A 19,261-nucleotide genomic window follows, 5' to 3' on the forward strand; every position below is an offset into this window, starting at 1 on the left:
GTAATGAGCAGGATGTATCAATTGCCATCAGCTGAACGTTCTGCTTGCCTCGTTCCTTACTGTTATAAAAATAACTCAATACAACCTAAATCCAGCCTAAGAATCACAGAGACTCGTAAAGTCATCTAATACAAGACTTTCTCGGCTAACAATGAAGAGGGGTGTTTCTAAAATAAAAAAATGGTCTCGATATAAATATATTAATATTTTTATTGTCTGATAAGTTATAATAAAAACAAATATTATTCTATCCACTACCAGCTGCACCCAAACCAAATGGAGAAGCTGATCCTGTGGTAAGGAAATATAAGCCTGAAGATCCCTTCCTAGAGTTGATGCCCATGTAGGAAACTTCATTCTTCATGCAAGAACCTGATTGAAACTCCGACCAACTGTCACATTTCCTGGCTAAAATATTGTTTAGTTAAGTATGACGTTCTAGGTCAAGACCCTCAATACAAAAAGATCATTTTCCCATTATCGTGCGCAAATTTCGATTTTGCGCATGCATTTGCGTTCGCAAAGTACCACTTTCACACGCGTTTATTAGAGCGCGCGGGAATGTAGCTGAGCGTGAGGGAATGTTTGAAAATGATTATAGTGGTCGAACTTTGCGCAACTAATAGGAAAAATAGTATACGATACTCGTGCGCACGTAGGTCATTATGCACTAGCTTATGTCGAGATAGACTGCGACAGCTGTGATAACGTCGAAAAAAATTGAGGTTAAAGTTAACCTCTATTCTGAGCAATGCAGGTACACTTTGTTTTGCGAATATAATATATTTCAAAAAAATATAAGTAGAGTATTTAAAAAATGAAGTATCCGCAATATAACGGATGGAAAAAACATCTTTCCATTTTAAGTATAGATAGATTATTTTTTGCCTATCTATTGTTTATTAATTATTTATTTTTTGTGTATTTATTTATATTATATATTGTGTAAAATTGAAATTAATAATACGTGAATATAAGTAATAAAGGAGTCACAATTTATTTTCATTGACTTGTTTTATGTTAAAACATTACAATATTAGGTTTCCACTTAGATAAAAAAATATACGTCGCTTGTACAGATTTGCCTTACCCACAGCTGGGTAAAAGAGAGAAATTAAAGATAGGTTGAGGTCCCTGTAGATTATGTGTATTCTGAAATTCTTAAAAAATTAAAATTGCTAATTTATAACTGTTTTATAACTTTTTGCCTTAGATAATTTATACGTTTCTCTCTTACTGCTAGACAACCAATGAAAACAAGCCAGGCTTATTACTTTAGTGTGCGTGACAAGCTACGTCTTAAAACCTCGACATGTATGTCACTTTGTGGTAGTGTGCGTGAATTGATCAGAATATAGGTATACTTTAACCTCAAATTTTTCGACATTTTTACAGCTGTTACAGACTATCTAGACATATATCTTGTTGCATTGAGGGTCTCGACCTTGAACGTCATACTTATTTATATTAGTACCTATTACAATAAAATAGCCATTTCATACTCTAACCATTATTATAAGTTAAAAGACTTGAATTTATAAATTATAATACAATATAAAATTGAAAAAGGTTCTATTAATGTAACGTGCAGGCATACGATACAATTTTAGAGCTTACAAATACCTGTACTAAAAAAGGTTTCATACCTGGAAATCGCCGAGGATTATTAATAGATTCTGCATATAATTCCCAAGCTCTACTATGATCGCACGTGGATAAATAACAATCCGGTTGAGACATGCCGTTATTGGGAAAGAAATCCTTGTGTCCTGTAGGATAGTATAATTTTTGAAATTGATGCGAAGAAAGTGTACATAATCTTGTCTATAATATCTTCCCTTTCTTGGCGTGCGTCCGTGCAGAATAGGATGTCGCTATGCCAACTTAATGGCTAAGAGTCTTGCCCTGCATGTTTCAGAATGACAACTTTCTCTGTTAATGATTATTCTCATATCACGGACGAGTAAAAAAACAAGGACTCCGCTCCGTGATATAAGCAAGTGAAGCACCGTTATCCTTGTGTGTGTGCGGATACGGGGGATACTAGTTAAACAATTTTTTTCTCCCTTAAATAATCATATATGGCCACAAATACTTAATAAGTATCGTTTTTACACTTTGTCACAACGCACGGCGGCACTTTTAAAATATTTTGTGATGACAATTCTCATAATGGCTGCCTATCGGCCTGTAGTAGTCTAGATGTGTGCGTGGGGCTATGTATTTACACGTTAATCGGCTTGTTTTGGTGCTACACTGTTATGTAAGGTGACACGGAGTCCTTACTTTTTTACTAGTCCGTGTCTCCTATTAAACATTTTATTGAGATAAAACCGTTTTCTTTAGTGTTAATTCCGCCAATATTTGTTTCATCATGTTTGTTGACATCACTCCGACGAGCCATCGAGTCTCGTGCCAGATTTTGGCGAGACAAAATTGAAAAATTAAAAAACAATTCGACACGTCCTGAGGATGCCTCGTGTAGAGGCGAAACACGTGTCAAATTGTTTTAAAAAACAAATATTGGCGAAATTAACACTAAAGAAAACTTAAATCACTTGTATAATTATGGATTTCCGCAAAGTAACGCCTAATTCAATAAATTTTTATAAAACCTTTAGTTGCGGATGCAACGGGCAACTACTAGTGTAATATATTGTGTTCTTTGTTATCTTTAATTAAATCAGCTTTACTCACGCTTTGTCGGAGTTGGCACGGACTAGTAAGGACTAGGACATCACCGCGACCTCACTGAACTCACCCTGATGATGGACTTCCGAATGGTCCGAAACTAGTCGGTACCAACTCCACGTTTGTCACCAAACACCTCCATACCGGCTAAACCAATTTTTTACAAAATTTGTGTGTACATCGGGTAAGTCTAAGAATCGGCCAACATCTATTTTTCATAGACTTAAGCTAGACTATATTTCGCTCGTGCGTTCAACTTCACTTTCGTGGGCCATCGACAACTTGTGGCACGGGTTGCACAATAGTATATTATTTTAGCAATTTTATCTAAATTTGCGTGTGCCATGTATAATTTGTGTGCGACAAGTAAACTTTCCGCACTCAAAGAAAAGTTTCATTTTACGAAAAAACTCACGCGTTATTTTAAAATGGGCAAACGGCTCGTTTTCAACCGCAACAGCGAGCGCCAAGATACTACTTCTCCCACATGAGTAATACAATAGTTTCATTAGATTACCTACAGGATCTTTCATGCCAAGAATGCCACCATTAGTATGAATGATGTCCACGTATTCAGCATCTGTCTTATCAAGTCTGTTATCCAATGTGACGTTACTGAAACAGGGTCCCGCAGGATCAAGGCCAGTGATCCTTCCAATAGTTTGACCTGTATCCTGTTTCACTTTCTCACCAGCGACACCAGCTACGTGGGCCCCTAAGCTGTGCCCGATCAAAGTAATCATGGATGCATTCTTGCCGCCTATAAAAATATATCAAAATTACTTTTCAATAATAAATATTCTCTTTGTATTCATATATTTACGAGATACTTATACCACACTTTTTACCAGTGGGAGGCTATCATATAGATTATGGATACCACAATTGCAGCTATTTCTGCCTTGAAGCAGTAATGTGTTAACATTATTGTATTTCGGTCTGAAGGGCACCGTAGCTAGTGAAATTACTGGGAAAATTAGACTTAACATCTTATGTCTCAAGGTGACAAGTACAATAATTGTAGTACCGCTCAGATTTTTGGGTTTTTCAAGAATCCTGAGCGGCACTGTATTGTCATGGGCAAGGCATATCAGATACCATCAGCTGAACGTCTAGATCGTCTCGTCCCTTACTTTTATACAAAAACTATTATTATTAAAATTCCTATATCTGTTAGTCTGCGTGTATGTTGCCAATTTTAAACACACGAGTTAAATAGAAACTAAAGTTTTTTTGTAGAAATCTTTAATTATAAAAACACTCATTTCAGAGGGTTTTTTTTTAATTTTTTGGCTATGCTTGGAGTTTTAAAATTATATTCCTGTGGCATATCACTGATGGCACAGTTAAAATTATCTAACAGACATTTAAAATTTACTCTAAGCAATATGATTAAGGCCAAGTAATAACAAGAATACGAAGCTGGAAGAGGAAAACAAAAGAGCATACATGCGGGTGACCTGATGGTATTTTTCATTTATGAAAATAGGGGACGAGACGAACAGGACGTTCAGCTGATGGTAATTGATACGCCCTGCCCATTACATTGCAGCAGCGCTCAAGATTATTGAAAAACCCAAAAATTCTGTGCGCTCGTCAACTTGAGACATAAGATGTCATGTCTCATTTGCCTAGAAATTTCACTAGCTACGGAGCCCTTCAGACCGTAACACAGTAATGCTTACACATTACTGCTTCATGGCAGACATACTTGTGACATCCAAGCGTGGCGCAAGTATCTAACTATGTAGGGCAAAGGTATGTGGTAGCGCAGCCAAATCTCTTTTGCACCACCAGAGCAACCACTACACCAAAACAAAGTTTTAGTGTAGTGGTATTAGTAATGGTGACGGGCGAAGATCGTAACGAGGACACCGTGGTGAGAGCTATTGTTGAATTTAATTGATTTGATAAAAATTTAAGAAAAAAAATTGAATACTGTTATACAAAACATAACAAAAATTTACTTACGTTTTATTACGCCACTTAGCAATCTCCCCAATTCCTCACCCATAAACCTTACATATGTTGAGGATCTCAAATATTCTAAGCCAATCACATTTCTCCCGTCTAAAGCAAATACATTAAGATCAGAAATTTTTAGGAATTCGGTTCCCAAGGCCTGCACCATAACACCATCAGAAGTCTCCATGTAGCCATGAATTAGTATAACAATTGGACGGCTTCTCATTATTCTTTGGAGACGATTTGTCGATGTTATGTTGTACTTCTTGTTGCCATTTTGCGTTATGAGATCTAAGTTTAATTTTTCTCTCAACATTGTTGTATTTTCACCTTGCATTTGGACGTATGTCAGGCCAAAAAACTTTTTTAGCGCTTCACCTGTAATTATTTATAGATAATTTATTGAAGTAGGCGTTACTTTGCGGAAATCCATAATTATACAAAAGATTTAAGTTTTCTTTAGTGTTAATTCCACCAATATTTGTTTTTAAACAATTCGACATGTGTTTCGCCTCTACACGAGGTCCTGAGGACGTGTTGTCTCGCCAAAATCTGGCACGCGCAAAACATATATTGGCACAATTAACACTAAAGAAAACTTAAATCATTTGTATATTTTTAGGTAAGTTCTTACGCCTTACTATCAGCCTAGCGAAACTCTCTAAGAAAAAATTTATTGTATGCAATTGTATGGAAACGTTGCAGTCGTTGATAGATGACATCTTGAAAGAAACGGAGATAGCCGAAATCCACTACCATTGACCTGTATAAATATCACCGGACAGGCTGTTCCATAATATGTTTGACTGCATTTTTTTTTGAAGCGCCACTCGCGAGCCCCCAGAGAACGAATTTTGACGTATAATACAAAATGGCTGCGAAGGAACGTACAATACTCTGAAGTATTTTTGCATTTTCAATTGATTTCGTTCGTTTTCCGTGTTATTTATACCATAAGAATCAATCAAAAAATATGTACTTTATAAGTACATATTTTTTTTTGGAAAGAGTTTCCCATCATCTATCGATGTTTGTTGAGATTGTCATCACTAGTTTTAGTACCGCAGACTCTCGCTACATGGCCAACTGCGCCAAAATGGCGAATATCAAACAGGCACAAAGAAATTTTGACGCCGCCTGTTCAGTGGATAATAGTAGAGGTCAGTGGCCGAAATCCACTACGTTTTAACTGTTCACTGTTCGCCTTCAAACTTAGCCGGATTATACTTCGTCGCCAATCGCCATACTGTAATTATTACTATATCAAACTTATGGCCGATCACTGCTCGTTTCATACTAAACTAAATTTCAAATTTTTCTTAGGCTGTCCCGCCTTTATTACGTAGTATTTACATGCTCTTTGCCTTATATTCCTCCGAGTCGTAATAAATAATTGAAATGTGTGATTATATTATTATTATGTTTTGTATGAATTGTTTCACTTAAATCTATGTACCTACTGTAAATTATCAGCTTTTTGTTACAAACGTTATAAATTCATGTTTAATATGGGATTGAAATGCGTCGTATAATTAATAGAAAATTTCGTGTCAAATATTGTATGTATTCTTCGTATGTGTTTGTGTGTGATTGTATGTGTACGATTCTTGTCTATTAAAAACATAAAAGGCATAAAAGGCATTAATTTTCTCAAAATTGATTTCTTTAGATTTTTTTTCATGTAATTTCTAATATTACTACCGCTTCGGAAACAAATAGCGCTCTGAGAGAGAAGAAGCGGTGCAAGAAAACTCTCTCAAAACTCTCAAATTTTGATTTTGTAGTTTAGTACTAAACTATATACACATCTCTAAGTATCTAAGTTCACTGTCAATTTCCAATAACATTATTGCATCTTCGATTCTTAACTTGTATTTAAATGAAAACTTACATTTTTTGGAACCGGCATCAACTAAGGGATAAATAGACGGGAGGGCTGTGTCTAAAATGGAGCTGATACTAAACTTTGCTAGCTCAGGAATTACTGCTGTGTCTACCAAGAGCATTAATTTGAAAATCTGCAAATATTGTATGCAACCTGAAACAATTGTTTATGTATTAATTATGTGTTTTAACATTTTGACCAGTGGGAGGCTCTTTTGCACGGGATGCCGGCTAGATTATGGGTACTACAATGGCGCCTATTTCTGCCGTGAAGCAGTAATGTGTAATCATTATTGTGTTTTGGTCTAAAGGGCGCCGTAGCTTGTGTAATTACTGGGCAAATTTTTATTGATACAAATTTCTATTGATACAAATTTCTATTGATACAACAAAGAAATGGAGGTAATTTGGGGCGAATTGTGGCGTTTGATAAAAAGTGGATTCGACAAGAATCGCAATCGAAAATTACAATGGCTGACACCAGGTAAAATGTCGCAACAATGTTATAATTCGATGTTTAACCATGGAAAAGTGGAGGTAACTGTTAGAGGTCACTTCATGTTGTATTACTACAACCTACTCCTTCAGATCTGATCCAATAATAAAAGCAGATTTATTTATTTATTTATTTATTTATTCATGTATAGGAAACAAACAGTATTATGATACTTAAATATTAACAAATCTTAAAACTTACACTTTCACCAGTGAAGTTTCCAACAATTTATACGACACTTTTAGTTAAAAGATGTTGAATTTTCAACAGTGATGGTGAATCTCGCAGTAAGATTGCCCTGATCCGTCAACATATCGTCCCCAATCACAACTTGGTACCTAACTTTGTACCAGCTTCACCTCTGTTTCAACAGTTTCAACTCAGTGATTTGAATAATTTTTTACATGGTAAAAATTTTCTTCTCAAGACCTAATACAACATGGCATCATAGAGTCTTCTTGTCTCGAGAATTGTACCATAAAGGCGTAAATAATAATAATTGACCCAACTATTCGTTGACAGAAATGTATAGGTAAAGAAACTAAATACTAAGATTAAAAAATATTTAAAGACAATAAATAAATATAATATTTAAATTATTCAGATATAAACGGCAATTTCATATTTAAATAAAGCACTTTTAAAGGAATAAAAAACGCGTAACTGTGTTTTTATTTTTGCGTAAAAGTTATTATTTTCTTTTCATCTGCAGTCCTCCTGAAAACAAGATCTGCAAAGGTCTTGAAACATCGGGTTAAGTAAAATAAAAATAAAAATGTGACTTTTACACAAAAATCTAATGTAAATAAATACACAGCTACAATAACACGCGTTTTAATCTTTTAAAAGTGTTTTATTTAAATGTGTAACACTCGCCTTAATCAAAGAAAATACTTTGGGCAGTTTCATAATATAATGCCAGATATATAAAATTGAGGAATAAGAAAAAAGGACTAAAGAAATGACTTTAAACAAGCCTTCCAAAGTGATATAAGTTATGTAAAGCCTTTTTTCTTCTATAATGGTAATACAATGTTATATTATGATGATTCAAAAGCCAACTTGATTATAGAAAGTGTCTATAATAATAAGATTTATGATTAAAAACTCACATAACATTTCTGATGAGTTCAGAGTCACGTATGTAATATTTAACCCCGCGCACGAACAAGCTCAACTATATAAACTTGTGAATTGGGCAAATTTTTTCCTTTGTAAGTAGACTGTGAATTTCCTTTGAAATCAAAAATAATATACACACTTTTTCAAAATATTCCCATACAAACTAGCTATTAAAATATTTTAAAAGCAAATTATTTAAGTTTTCTTTAGTGTTAATTCCGCCAATATTTGTCTTTAAAACAATTCGACACGTGTTTCGCCTCTACACGAGGCATCCTCAGGACGTGTTGTCTCGCCAAAATCTGGCACGAGACTGAATCAAATGAGCCGGAAGCCGTTCTTTTATACCCTCGTCCCATGAAATGACGCGTTGTGATTGGTCGGCTGTTGTGACGTATTACCCCCGGAAGAGACACGTAACAAAGGTGATGGGACTAAATTTGTTTGTTCATTCAACAATGTAAACATAATGTTATTTTTGTGTTTTATTATTTCTAATTGCTCTAACACATTTAAGCGAAATCCTTTTTCACATGTATGCAAAATATTAAAATTATTATTGTTTCCGAGTGAGTGACCTGTATCAATTAAATGTTTCGCGAAGTTTGATTTTTCGGGATGATTATTCGTAAATGCGGCAATATGTTCCTTTAATCTAATTTCGAAATTTCGACCTGTTTGACCTATATATACCCCGTTACAAGTGTCACAACTTAGTTTATAAACGCCGGATTTTTCTGAATTATTTAATCGATCTTTGCCATTACATATTCGACTGACATTGTGATTCGTTCGGAAGGACACATTAATATTGTTTTTCCTAAATATTTTAGCTATTTTATCCGATATTGGACCAATATATGTCAAACTACCCACATATTTAGTATTTGATTGTGGTGGGACGGGATAAAGTTCTGAATTAATTAAACGTTTTTGTTTATTTTTAATTAATTTGTTCACTAACTGTTTTGTATAGCCGTTGGAAACCGCGATTTGGTATATTGTATTAAGTTCTTTCGCGAAGCTGTCACGGGACAGTGGGACTGACATTAATCTGTGAACATAGCAGCGGAAGGCCGCTAGTTTATGTTGTACGGGGTGGCAAGATGACGCGGGAATAGCAATATCTGTATATGACGGCTTTCTATAGATTTTGAATTCTAATTTATTATTTACTCTTGTTAATGTTAAATCCAAAAAATTTAGAGATTGGTTTGATTCGAATTCCAATTTAAACTTTATTTTTGGGTGGATCTTATTAATTTTATTAATGAATAGATTGATTTGACGTTCGGTGCCTGTCCAGCAAATTATTATGTCGTCAACGTATCGGTAATAAAACAGGATATGTGGGTCTCTCACCACGTAATTACACTCAAAATTATCCATAAATATTTCAGCCATAATTGGACTTAATGGTGATCCCATTGCTAATCCTTCCTTTTGGCGATAGAATTGATTTTTGAATTTAAAATAATTTTGTTTCATACATAACCTAGTAAGATTGATGATGTCATCCTTTTCACCGGGATGTATCCTCTGTTTTTCAAAGAGATCATCAAGGATAATTAAAGTTTGTTCATATGGAACATTGGTAAATAAACTATCTACATCGAGAGACAATAATTTGGCATTTGGTGGAAGGTTGGTATTTTTTACTTTATTTATCAAATCTAGACTATTTTTCAAACTATACTGAGGATTGAATAATGATTTGTTTTTTATTATTACGTTAAGTTTTTTGGCAAGGTCGTACGTCGGGGCACCGATATAAGAAACTACTGGACGGACAGGATTATTTTCTTTGTGAATTTTAGGTAAACCGTATAAGATGGGAGGTCGCGGATTCATGGGAACTACGTATTTTAATTTACTTGGAGAAATAAATGACGAATTTTTAATGGACTCTTTTAATTCTGAAGTAAAGTTTTTAGTGGGGTCCGAGTTCAGACGTTCAAAATCGTCGGTTTGTATTATATCATTTACTTTCTGTTCATAATCGTTTTTATTTAGAATAACAATGCAATTACCTTTATCGGCTTTTGAAATGACTAAATTTTCTTGATTTAATTTATTTTGTAAAAGCAAAGAATTAGTTTTAAAAGCGTATATTGTGGAACATCGAAGTAATGTCCGCCTATTTACTTAGACGATATTTCTGAAGCGTAAATTTTTCATCGGCGTCTATTTCTGCTATGGCACTACGTCAACATCTAAGTAAGCGTTACTGTGTTTTGGTCTGAAAGGCGCCGTAGCTAGTGAAATTACTGGGCAAATGAGACTTAACATCTTATGTCTCATGGTGACAATCGCAGTATTGCTGAATATACTCAGAATTTTTGGGTCTTGAATCCTGAGCGGCACTGCATTGTAGGCAGGGCATATCAATTACCATCAGCTGAACGTCCGGCTCGTCTCATTCCTTATTTTCATAAAAAAAACAAAAATAAATCAAATAGAGCTAAAGTGGAGTTTTACGGAACATGAGGTAACATTTGTATCCCTAAAGATATCAGTCGATGCTTCAAGCAGCTAAACGAGAAGATTTCTATAAGATAGTATATCTTGGTAAAAATAATACAATTGACGCCGCTTCTTCCACGCTCTGGCTATTCAACATAATTAAAAAGAAGAAAAAACTTAGGGTAAGAAAACTACACAACTCCATTCATTTGTAATATTTCTAACACCTTTCAGAATTACGGCTCGAAAAAAACCTGCCATAATTTATTTATCAATACTCCGACTCTGAACAGCTTTTTTGCGCAATATGTCCACTTCTAACATCAATTGAGTAAGTCGTTGCTTGGTAAGAGGATCCTAGCAGTGAATACAAGATTTAACAACTATGCAGATGCAGGATATTATGTTTGCAAGTTCCTCATACCAACTTTTTTAAATTTTTAAACTAACACGACGAGAACTTTGCTCTTCAATGAGTACAAATGATAATAGAATGAGGTATGTATCGCGTGGTGACCATCCTAACCTTAATGATTTCATGCAGGATGGTGGAAAATTATGTTACCTTTAGTTCAGCGATTTCCTAGTGACTTTATCTCATAAGCTTCTGCAGTAGAGGGTTGGTCAAGTCAAAAGTCATGGCTTAGATAATATTGATTACAATAAAATTCATAAAATTAAGTAACGTTAGTATTGCAAGAATAGACTTCTCAATAGCTGCTTGTATTCAAAATTTTCGGGAGATTCCGTGAATGTTAATCCTCGTAGACATAAAAAATACTAGTATGAAAACTTTCTCACCAAACAACTTTTCTTGCAAACAAAAAAGTTACAGATAATCTTTATAAAAATAACTAGAAAAAGATGCCAAATTATTTTTGGCTAGGATGTTTGATTATATCGAGAGAAAAAGAGATTATATTTACTCTGGAGCTTACAATCTTCAGATCAACATAGGTATCTCATTTTTTGACATCAAAATAATGCTAATAGTTATATTAACATATTATACATATAGAAAAACTGCAACAACGAGGTGGAGTAACAAAAATACTGGCAGCATTTCCATGTGTCCGATGTGTTTGGTTCAAAACATGATATATTCTTCTTCGCTAGAGAAGAAAAGGAAAAAAGTAGTTTAAATAAAAATATTTCCACTTTTTATGTAAAAAAAGAGCAATATCTATTTTTTTAAGTATATCAAAAGAAAGGTGTTTGTGTTCTGAAAGGGGAAACTGTGATTAAATTTACGATAACATACAATTAAATTCTTAAATCAAATTATATCAAAAACAAACCAATCAACAGTGCCTTATTATTTTCCACCCGTTTTTATTTTCATGAAAACTTAAATTAAAATAACAAAAAAAATATTGGTTGGTTATATTGGTATAATATTTTTTGACAAACATACGTGGGTAACAATGAAAATGTTTAGTACTGGCCAGTTAGAAACATTGCTAATTATATCTTTATTTTAATTTCAATTTTAGAACCTAATGTAGTATATTGCATTCATTTGTCATTTGTTTTTGTGAATTGGCGGCAAATCTAAAATTCTTGTTACACGTGAAAATGAACCTAACGCGAGAAAATTTTCGAGATACTCGTAATGAGTCATCTGCCGTACAGTCCTAGCCTGGCGCCCTGCGATTTTTTTTTATTACCAAGAACTAAAGATGAAATTCGAGGTTTTCGCTTCACGAGCCCTGAACATGTGGTGAAAGCGTACGAAAATTGCATAGAAGAGACCCCTAAGGAAGAATGGGCCCACTACTTTTCTCAGTGGTTCCATCGAATGCGACGATGTGTAGAGAGGAACGGAGATTCACTTCGAAAAACAATAAAAGTATTGGCAACTTTCTACATTAAGCCATTTTTCATTTTCAAAACATTTTCAGAGTTACCTAGGTATTAACAAATTACTACATGAATAGTTTTGTTATATTAAGAAAATATTTAAAGTAAAAATTTACGAAGACCTAACTTTATACAGATAAAAAATATTTATATCACATAATATAAACCGGAGCTGTTATTAGTTCCGTCAAAGCCTATTGTGTTCCGCGATCACTTTGTAATGACGACGTAAGTACCATTCTGTTTAATAATATACAGTTGCTACATTGTATTACGGCTGCAACATTGTACAATCTTACCTAGTCATACTCAACGAGGCTTATTTGTTCACAAAGAGTCATGTTTACCAGTGGGAGGCTCCTTTGCACAGGATGTCGGTTAGATTATGGGTACCACAACGGCGCCTATTTCTGCCGTGAAGGTGAATTTGTCTGAAGGGCGCCGTAGCTTGAGATTTAACATCTTATGTCTCAAGGTGATGAGCGCAATTGTAGTGCCACTCAGAAGTTTTTGATTTTTCACGAATCCTTAGCGGCACTGCATTAGGCAGGGCGTATCAATTACCATCAGCTGAACGTCCTGCTCATCTCGTCTCTTATTGTCATTAAAAAAATGTTCGATCTGGACACACTTTGTGGTTTATCCGAAACATATGTTTTTTTCTGAAATATTATGAGGACAGATAGACGCAACTATAAACTACTTTTTCAAAGCCCCCGCCCGGCTTCGCTGTAAAAGCCTTTAGGGCTAATAGCACAGATGAGGTTTTGAGTCGGTAGGGGGTGTTTACACCCGAGCCAGACATATGGGCCCCGTTTCGAGGTCTTCAATACGTAAATTTATTTTCCTCCTCTCAAAAAAAAGACGTACTTTAAGGCAACCGGATTATATCAATCAATCAAATTATTTCGTTCAACATGGTATGTTGCGATGGTACAAGCTTTCACATGTTTCGTCAGGTTTTACTAGGCATGCAAATTAATTTAATACAAGAAATGGTGTAAGCAATTAAACACATAACAAAATCATTAAGCTGAAATATGTCTGCATAAATAATAAAATAAGGAACGCTGCAATACCTTCTCGTAGGACCAGAGGGATCACAGAAACTGTATTATTTATTATAAAGAACTGTTTATACGTATGTAACGTTCATTAATACTATTCGATTTATACCGTTTTTGTAGGAGATTATAAAATTAAAAGAAGAATTAAAGAGAAGCAATTAAACTTTACGTTTAGGACATTTTCGTATTGGTTAGTTTGGAGAGACACCAACTAAATCAAGAACTTTCAGACCGAAGTTCTTTCTTTGGTAATTATAGTTCCATCTATATTATGTAGAACAAAAAAATTCAAATTTAAAAAAATTCTTCATCTGTCTGTTTTTTTGTAGACGACTATCTCTGAAACTTCTAGACAAACTTTTAAGGTTGCCTTTAGCGTAGGCTAGAGTATAGTAGTAGTAATATAGGGAGACACTCTCCAACATTGATGCCAATATGGCAAATCGCCTTATTTAGCTCAATAGAATATCACTTGAACAGATACCGATGGCTCTATCTGGTCACGATCCTTATAATAAACATCTATTATTCTATTCAATATAGAGATAACTGACCCCTGTGTAGTGCCCGCATGGTGGCATAAGAGACGGCTTTGCATGTACTTCTATATTGTCCAAGTGTAACGACTTACCGGGCTCAACATCTTGGCACCCCAAACATTCTCCTGGTATTTTTTAGGAAGAAGAGAAGGTGGCTGAGGTTTCTGAAGGAGTTTGGGTGACAGGAATAACAATTAATAAATTCCCACTCACCAAAATAGGGGCACATTCGTCGAGTTGCGGATGCTAGCCCGTTCATACCATACCAACTTCAATTGCATAATGTCAAAAATGTATTTTAAGAGAGTAAGTCCTTGCTCTTAGGAGTAGTGGGAAACGGAGTAAAAACATGAAAGTTATTGATATTTATTATCAGACGACCCTTTGGTACATAAAATGCGCGCTTATTCAAGGCCCAAAACAGCCCTGATTATCTGTGGTTATCTTAAGATTTTTTTTGTTTTATGACACTAAGGGACGAGATGAGCAGGACGTTAAACTGGCGGTAATTGATACGCCCTGCCCATTACAATACAGTGCCGCTCAGGATTCTTGAAAACCCAATCATTCTAGCGGTACTACACCTGCGCTCGTCACCTTGAGACATAAGATGTTAAGTCTCATTTGCCCACTAATTTCACTAGCTACGGCGCCCTCCAGACCGAAACACAGTAACGCTTACTTAGATGTTGACGTAGTGCCATGGTATAGTTGGAACGTCTCGTATATGAGGTGGTTATGAAGAACTAGCATCTGAACTATGTTATGCATGCGAGCAGCAGACTACAACTTTAGACAAACACACACAAATTTTGAAATACATTTCATCGTTAGTATTTATACGTAGGTAATGGTAACAGGGTAAGGTAAGGGTGACGTACATGGTAATGTAAACTTTCATAATTATTTAGTAAAATCTGTTTTCCAATATTATTATTAAAAACATCAAAGCGCCAATAAATTGTGTAATTCACAAACATCAAGGAGACAATTCTTTTGAACAAAGGATGAGAAACTATATTTGCCGTAAAAAAAAAATCTTATGGAAAAAGTACTTACAATACTACAAAAACAGCTAAACATATTATTACTACCACTCAAATAAATACTTTATGCTAGATGATGCAGTCACTGATGTAGTCATTTACGAATCCAATATTATTTGACAGATCCAAATAAAATATTCTTTTATTGAAAATATATTTTGCAATTAATTTGGCTTTCTTTGACGAAACACAAGTGTTACCCAATTTTAGTAATTGTATGAAATCATTGAATTATTAAAAATACAAATAAACTACTAAGTATCCATAGAATTTATAAAGTTTTGAATTATAGCAATGTTATAGCTAAAATAAATTCAATAGCTCTTCGCATCTCTCGAAAGTACCAATAGTTTACTGAGAGCACATCGCACAAGAATAATATGTAAATATGTCTGCTTCCCCTTATAAATAAAGGGTAGATAGATATCATTAAATTCATGGAACACGTTAACTTGATAATCGTATAGTTTAGCTCCAGTTTGTAATTTGCAACGGACCTAATTGTAACAATAAAGTGATTATACGTTGCCGTGCTATTCACAATATATAATTGAACATAAGTCAATTTTATGCATGTAAGGATATCATGAACCGTGTAGCGCAGGATGATTACCGACTTCAATACATTGTACCACAGAGTAGGCATGGATACTTATGTACATTTTACTCAATGTTTTGCAAAACTAAAAAAAAAATGAATCGCTAAGCAATCTCGATAATTAGCTAAGGAACCTCAAATACGCCTACACTAACCCAGCTAATCCTTAAATATTATCTCTAATATTAGTTGAAATAGGCAGGTAGATACTTATGAAGATACACACTTTAAGAAGAACAAAAACTTTCTTTATGCGTTTCCCCTCATACATTTTCCTATACAATTGTTTCTGGCTGCCTTTTTTTTTATGAAATGACACCACGTCAAATACATAATTTCTATGTACTAGTATAACTTTCTGTATTTTTATGTATGTTACCTTCGAAATTAGCCATTTATAACGAAGTCTGTTTTTTAATAACATGCGTATTGAAAAATGAAATAATCAACCCTTTATCATGAACTCTTGACTACAAGATATCTGAGTTCAGTGTGCCTTCTGGACCTTAAACCTCCTCTAACAGTTTCCAATGAACACTGTCCATGGCCATTGGTCTCCAATTCGAAATAAATAGGAGCTTGACCTCGTCATCTCATCGTTTGTGCTGTAGGTTCTTCTACTTCTTTTACCGTCTCTGGGATCCTAGTATGGCACTAATTTGCTGCACTTGTCTTGGATGCTTCTCATCATGTTACATGTCTAGTGTCCATCTCCACGTAATCAGTTTTATTTGTAATAGCACACCTACTAGAACTGCTTTTACTCTTAATTGGTAATTTCTTACTCTGCAATATATTTTCTTGTCCATTAGCTTGTCATGCTCCTTTCTATTGCTCGTTGACAATATTCTAACTGAGCGCGTTTCTAAACCTTAAGTGATGAACTGGATAATAGATGTATTATAAAGTTTCCGTTTTAAAGCGATACCAATGTTTTTTCTAACCGTTTGCTATTCTTTTCTTACCAGAGGAATCACAGGAGTGCTGCCGGCTTTTAAGGAGGGTGTACGCGCGTTTTTTGAAGGTACCCATGTCGTTTCGTCCCGGAAACACCGCACAAGGAAGCTCATTCCACAGCTTTGTAGTACGTGGAAGAATGTTCCTTGAAAACCGCACTGTGGAGGGACGCCACACATCCAGATGGTGCGGATGATTTCCTAACTTGTGGCGTGTCGTGTGAGGGTGGAATTCGGTGGCAGGAATCGGGTGAAATAGCTCTTCGGAACACTCCTCGTGATAAATGAGGTAGAAGACAAAATGAAGCGACGTCTCTACATAACGCAAGGTGATCGAGCCGTTTACAGAGCACTGCGTCCCCGACAATTCAGCAGCTCTGCGTTGACTCTTTTAATTAAAAAAAAACAAAATGATAGCTTTTTTGGCCGGAAATCTCTTGTCAAGTATTAATTTTAATATCCAACTCACTGGTTTTGCTAATGCGGTGTATAATTTGCAAAATTAACAGCTACAATTTTACACAGTAGCCCTGAATCAAATTACCAAGTAAATAGTAGTTATTAGATGCTGCCTCGTTGTTATAAAAGCCTTATAACGTAGGTTCAATGATATATTGTACCACTTTTATTGTGTTATGTGCACCTATGGTTTTGAAAACAGGTGAGGTTATATATCGCTTACAAACACTTATGACTATAAAAAAAATATAAGAAAATAAAAATCCCGCATTGATTGAAAAGATAATGGTTTGAATTTAAAATGAAAATTATAGACGATAAATGAAAAAGTTATATAAATTATCAAAAATCTTATTTTGAAAATTAAAAAACGGTATATATTTATCAAATTAATGTATTGTCATCGGTCCTTGATAAATCTACGAAGTTTGAACGAAATCTGGCCGTTTAAAGTGGGTCAAAATCGCGCCCAAATGAGTCGGTTACAAACATATATACATACAGGTGAAGCTAATAAAAATCGTGTAAAAATATACGAACCTTAAATCATGAGAACTTTTACTTTTGTAATAAACGAGTGACAAATTAAATGTAACAAACTTACTTGTTAGTAATATTAAAATATTTTATATTTATCTACATAGTATATTTAATATAAAAAAGATAAGTATAATTAATTCAACAAGAATGACTCAGAAATGTTTTCAAAATTGTGTTCTTAAACCTTTTTTTTCTCTATTGATATATATATAGGCACATATGCCTACTAATAATCTTATTTTATACATAAAATTAAATTTTTGAGCCAGCACGGAAAATGTACAAGGTACAATCTTCGCCCCTCAATAGGGCTACTGGAAATCCAAGCGCTGGCAGCTATTTTGGTCAACGGATCAGCCTAGCTATCCCAGTACTCTGGGTACATCCCCGTTATGATAGTTTTAATTAACACTGAGATTAACAACTCCTAGATTACCCATGAAATTTATACAGGAACTTATATAGAAGAAATTTATACAGAACGTATAAGGTTATTGAAATAAATTTTGAAGTATTCGATTTTTTCTTATATCGTATGTTTATCGATATCTTTGCGACGATCGCTAGTGGTGACCAGTATATGATTCAAAGCGATCTAATGTTCATATTATTTGTATTTTCATTGGTCGAAGCGTATAAAAACAGCAGTCTTAAGGTTGGTTTGATGAATTTTAAAATAATAAGTAAATCACATTGATATTAATCTTGTGATATTTTCATTTATTATTGATTTTTGTAACTTATAACTTGTATACACAGTGAGTGACAAAATTAAGAAACTTTCACTAGTTATAATTGTTAAACTACTAGTTCAAATTCTTGAAATTTAAAATTACCGTTTTTATACAATGTCTGCTTGCTTGCTGAAAATTAAGGATTGTAATTTTATCCACAACGTAGTTATAGTGGATCAAAAATGGCCTGAACTGCTCCGACAAAATCATTGTACCGCCGTGCCACTTTTTTTTCTTTGTCCTTCTATAGTAGCTCAACCATAAAGTTTCTAACTAATTTAAATTTTAGGATGGTTTTTCACATTATAACGTTGTATTGTATTTTAAAAATAATATTTTTAGGGTCCTATGATGTAAAAATAACAGCTGTAGTCTTTATAAGTTCTTTTAAAACGGAAATAGCCGAAATCCACTACGTTTTAGGCAACTGTTCGCTTTCAAACTTAGCCGGATTATACTTCGTGGTCAATCGCGATACTGTAATTACTACTATTTCAAACTTATGTCAAATGACTGCACGTTTCATACTAAACTAAATTTCAATTTTTACTCAGGCAGTCCCGCACCTTATTACGTAATATTTACATCCTTTTGCACGGGACCACTAATAAATCTGAATTTTTAAGATATGTTTGAGGCAAAGTGCTGGAATTTATACTATTCCGGATATGTTAGGGCAGCCTAAGACACGCCAGAAGTGAAAACTTCATTATCATAAGGTTAATAATACGAAATGTTCGAGTGTGTCGAGTGTCCCTTAAGCTCTGTTCAAACTGAGTCGAATAACGCGCGGGACGCAGGACGCGTTTTAGAGAAATTCGCTCGCTCGCTTAGCTTCTCA

General features: G+C 34.4%; 1 protein-coding gene across 1 annotated transcript; it reads right to left on the minus strand.

Moving 5' to 3' along the window:
• Positions 1-247: 247 nt before the first annotated feature.
• LOC126974331 (pancreatic lipase-related protein 3-like) lies at positions 248-6,662 on the minus strand. Its single transcript, XM_050821789.1, has 5 exons — positions 6,548-6,662; positions 4,663-5,034; positions 3,209-3,451; positions 1,647-1,769; positions 248-408 (listed from the first exon to the last, which is right to left on the minus strand). The coding sequence occupies exons 1-5, from the start codon at positions 6,660-6,662 to the stop codon at positions 248-250; spliced, it is 1,014 nt and encodes a 337-aa protein (XP_050677746.1).
• Positions 6,663-19,261: the final 12,599 nt, after the last annotated feature.

This window comes from Leptidea sinapis, chromosome 32, assembly GCF_905404315.1.
Source record: "Leptidea sinapis chromosome 32, ilLepSina1.1, whole genome shotgun sequence".
Taxonomy (NCBI): Eukaryota; Metazoa; Arthropoda; class Insecta; order Lepidoptera; family Pieridae; genus Leptidea; species Leptidea sinapis.

Coding starts and splice junctions, on each gene's coding strand:
- LOC126974331 (XM_050821789.1), bottom strand. CDS start 6,662: ATGCTCTTGGTAGACACAGCAGTAATTCCTGAGCTAGCAAAGTTTAGT. Junction 5,035..6,547: donor TGATGCCGGTTCCAAAAAAT/GTAAGTTTTCAT, acceptor AAATAATTACAG/GTGAAGCGCTAAAAAAGTTT. Junction 1,770..3,208: donor TGGCATGAAAGATCCTGTAG/GTAATCTAATGA, acceptor ACTATCCTACAG/GACACAAGGATTTCTTTCCC.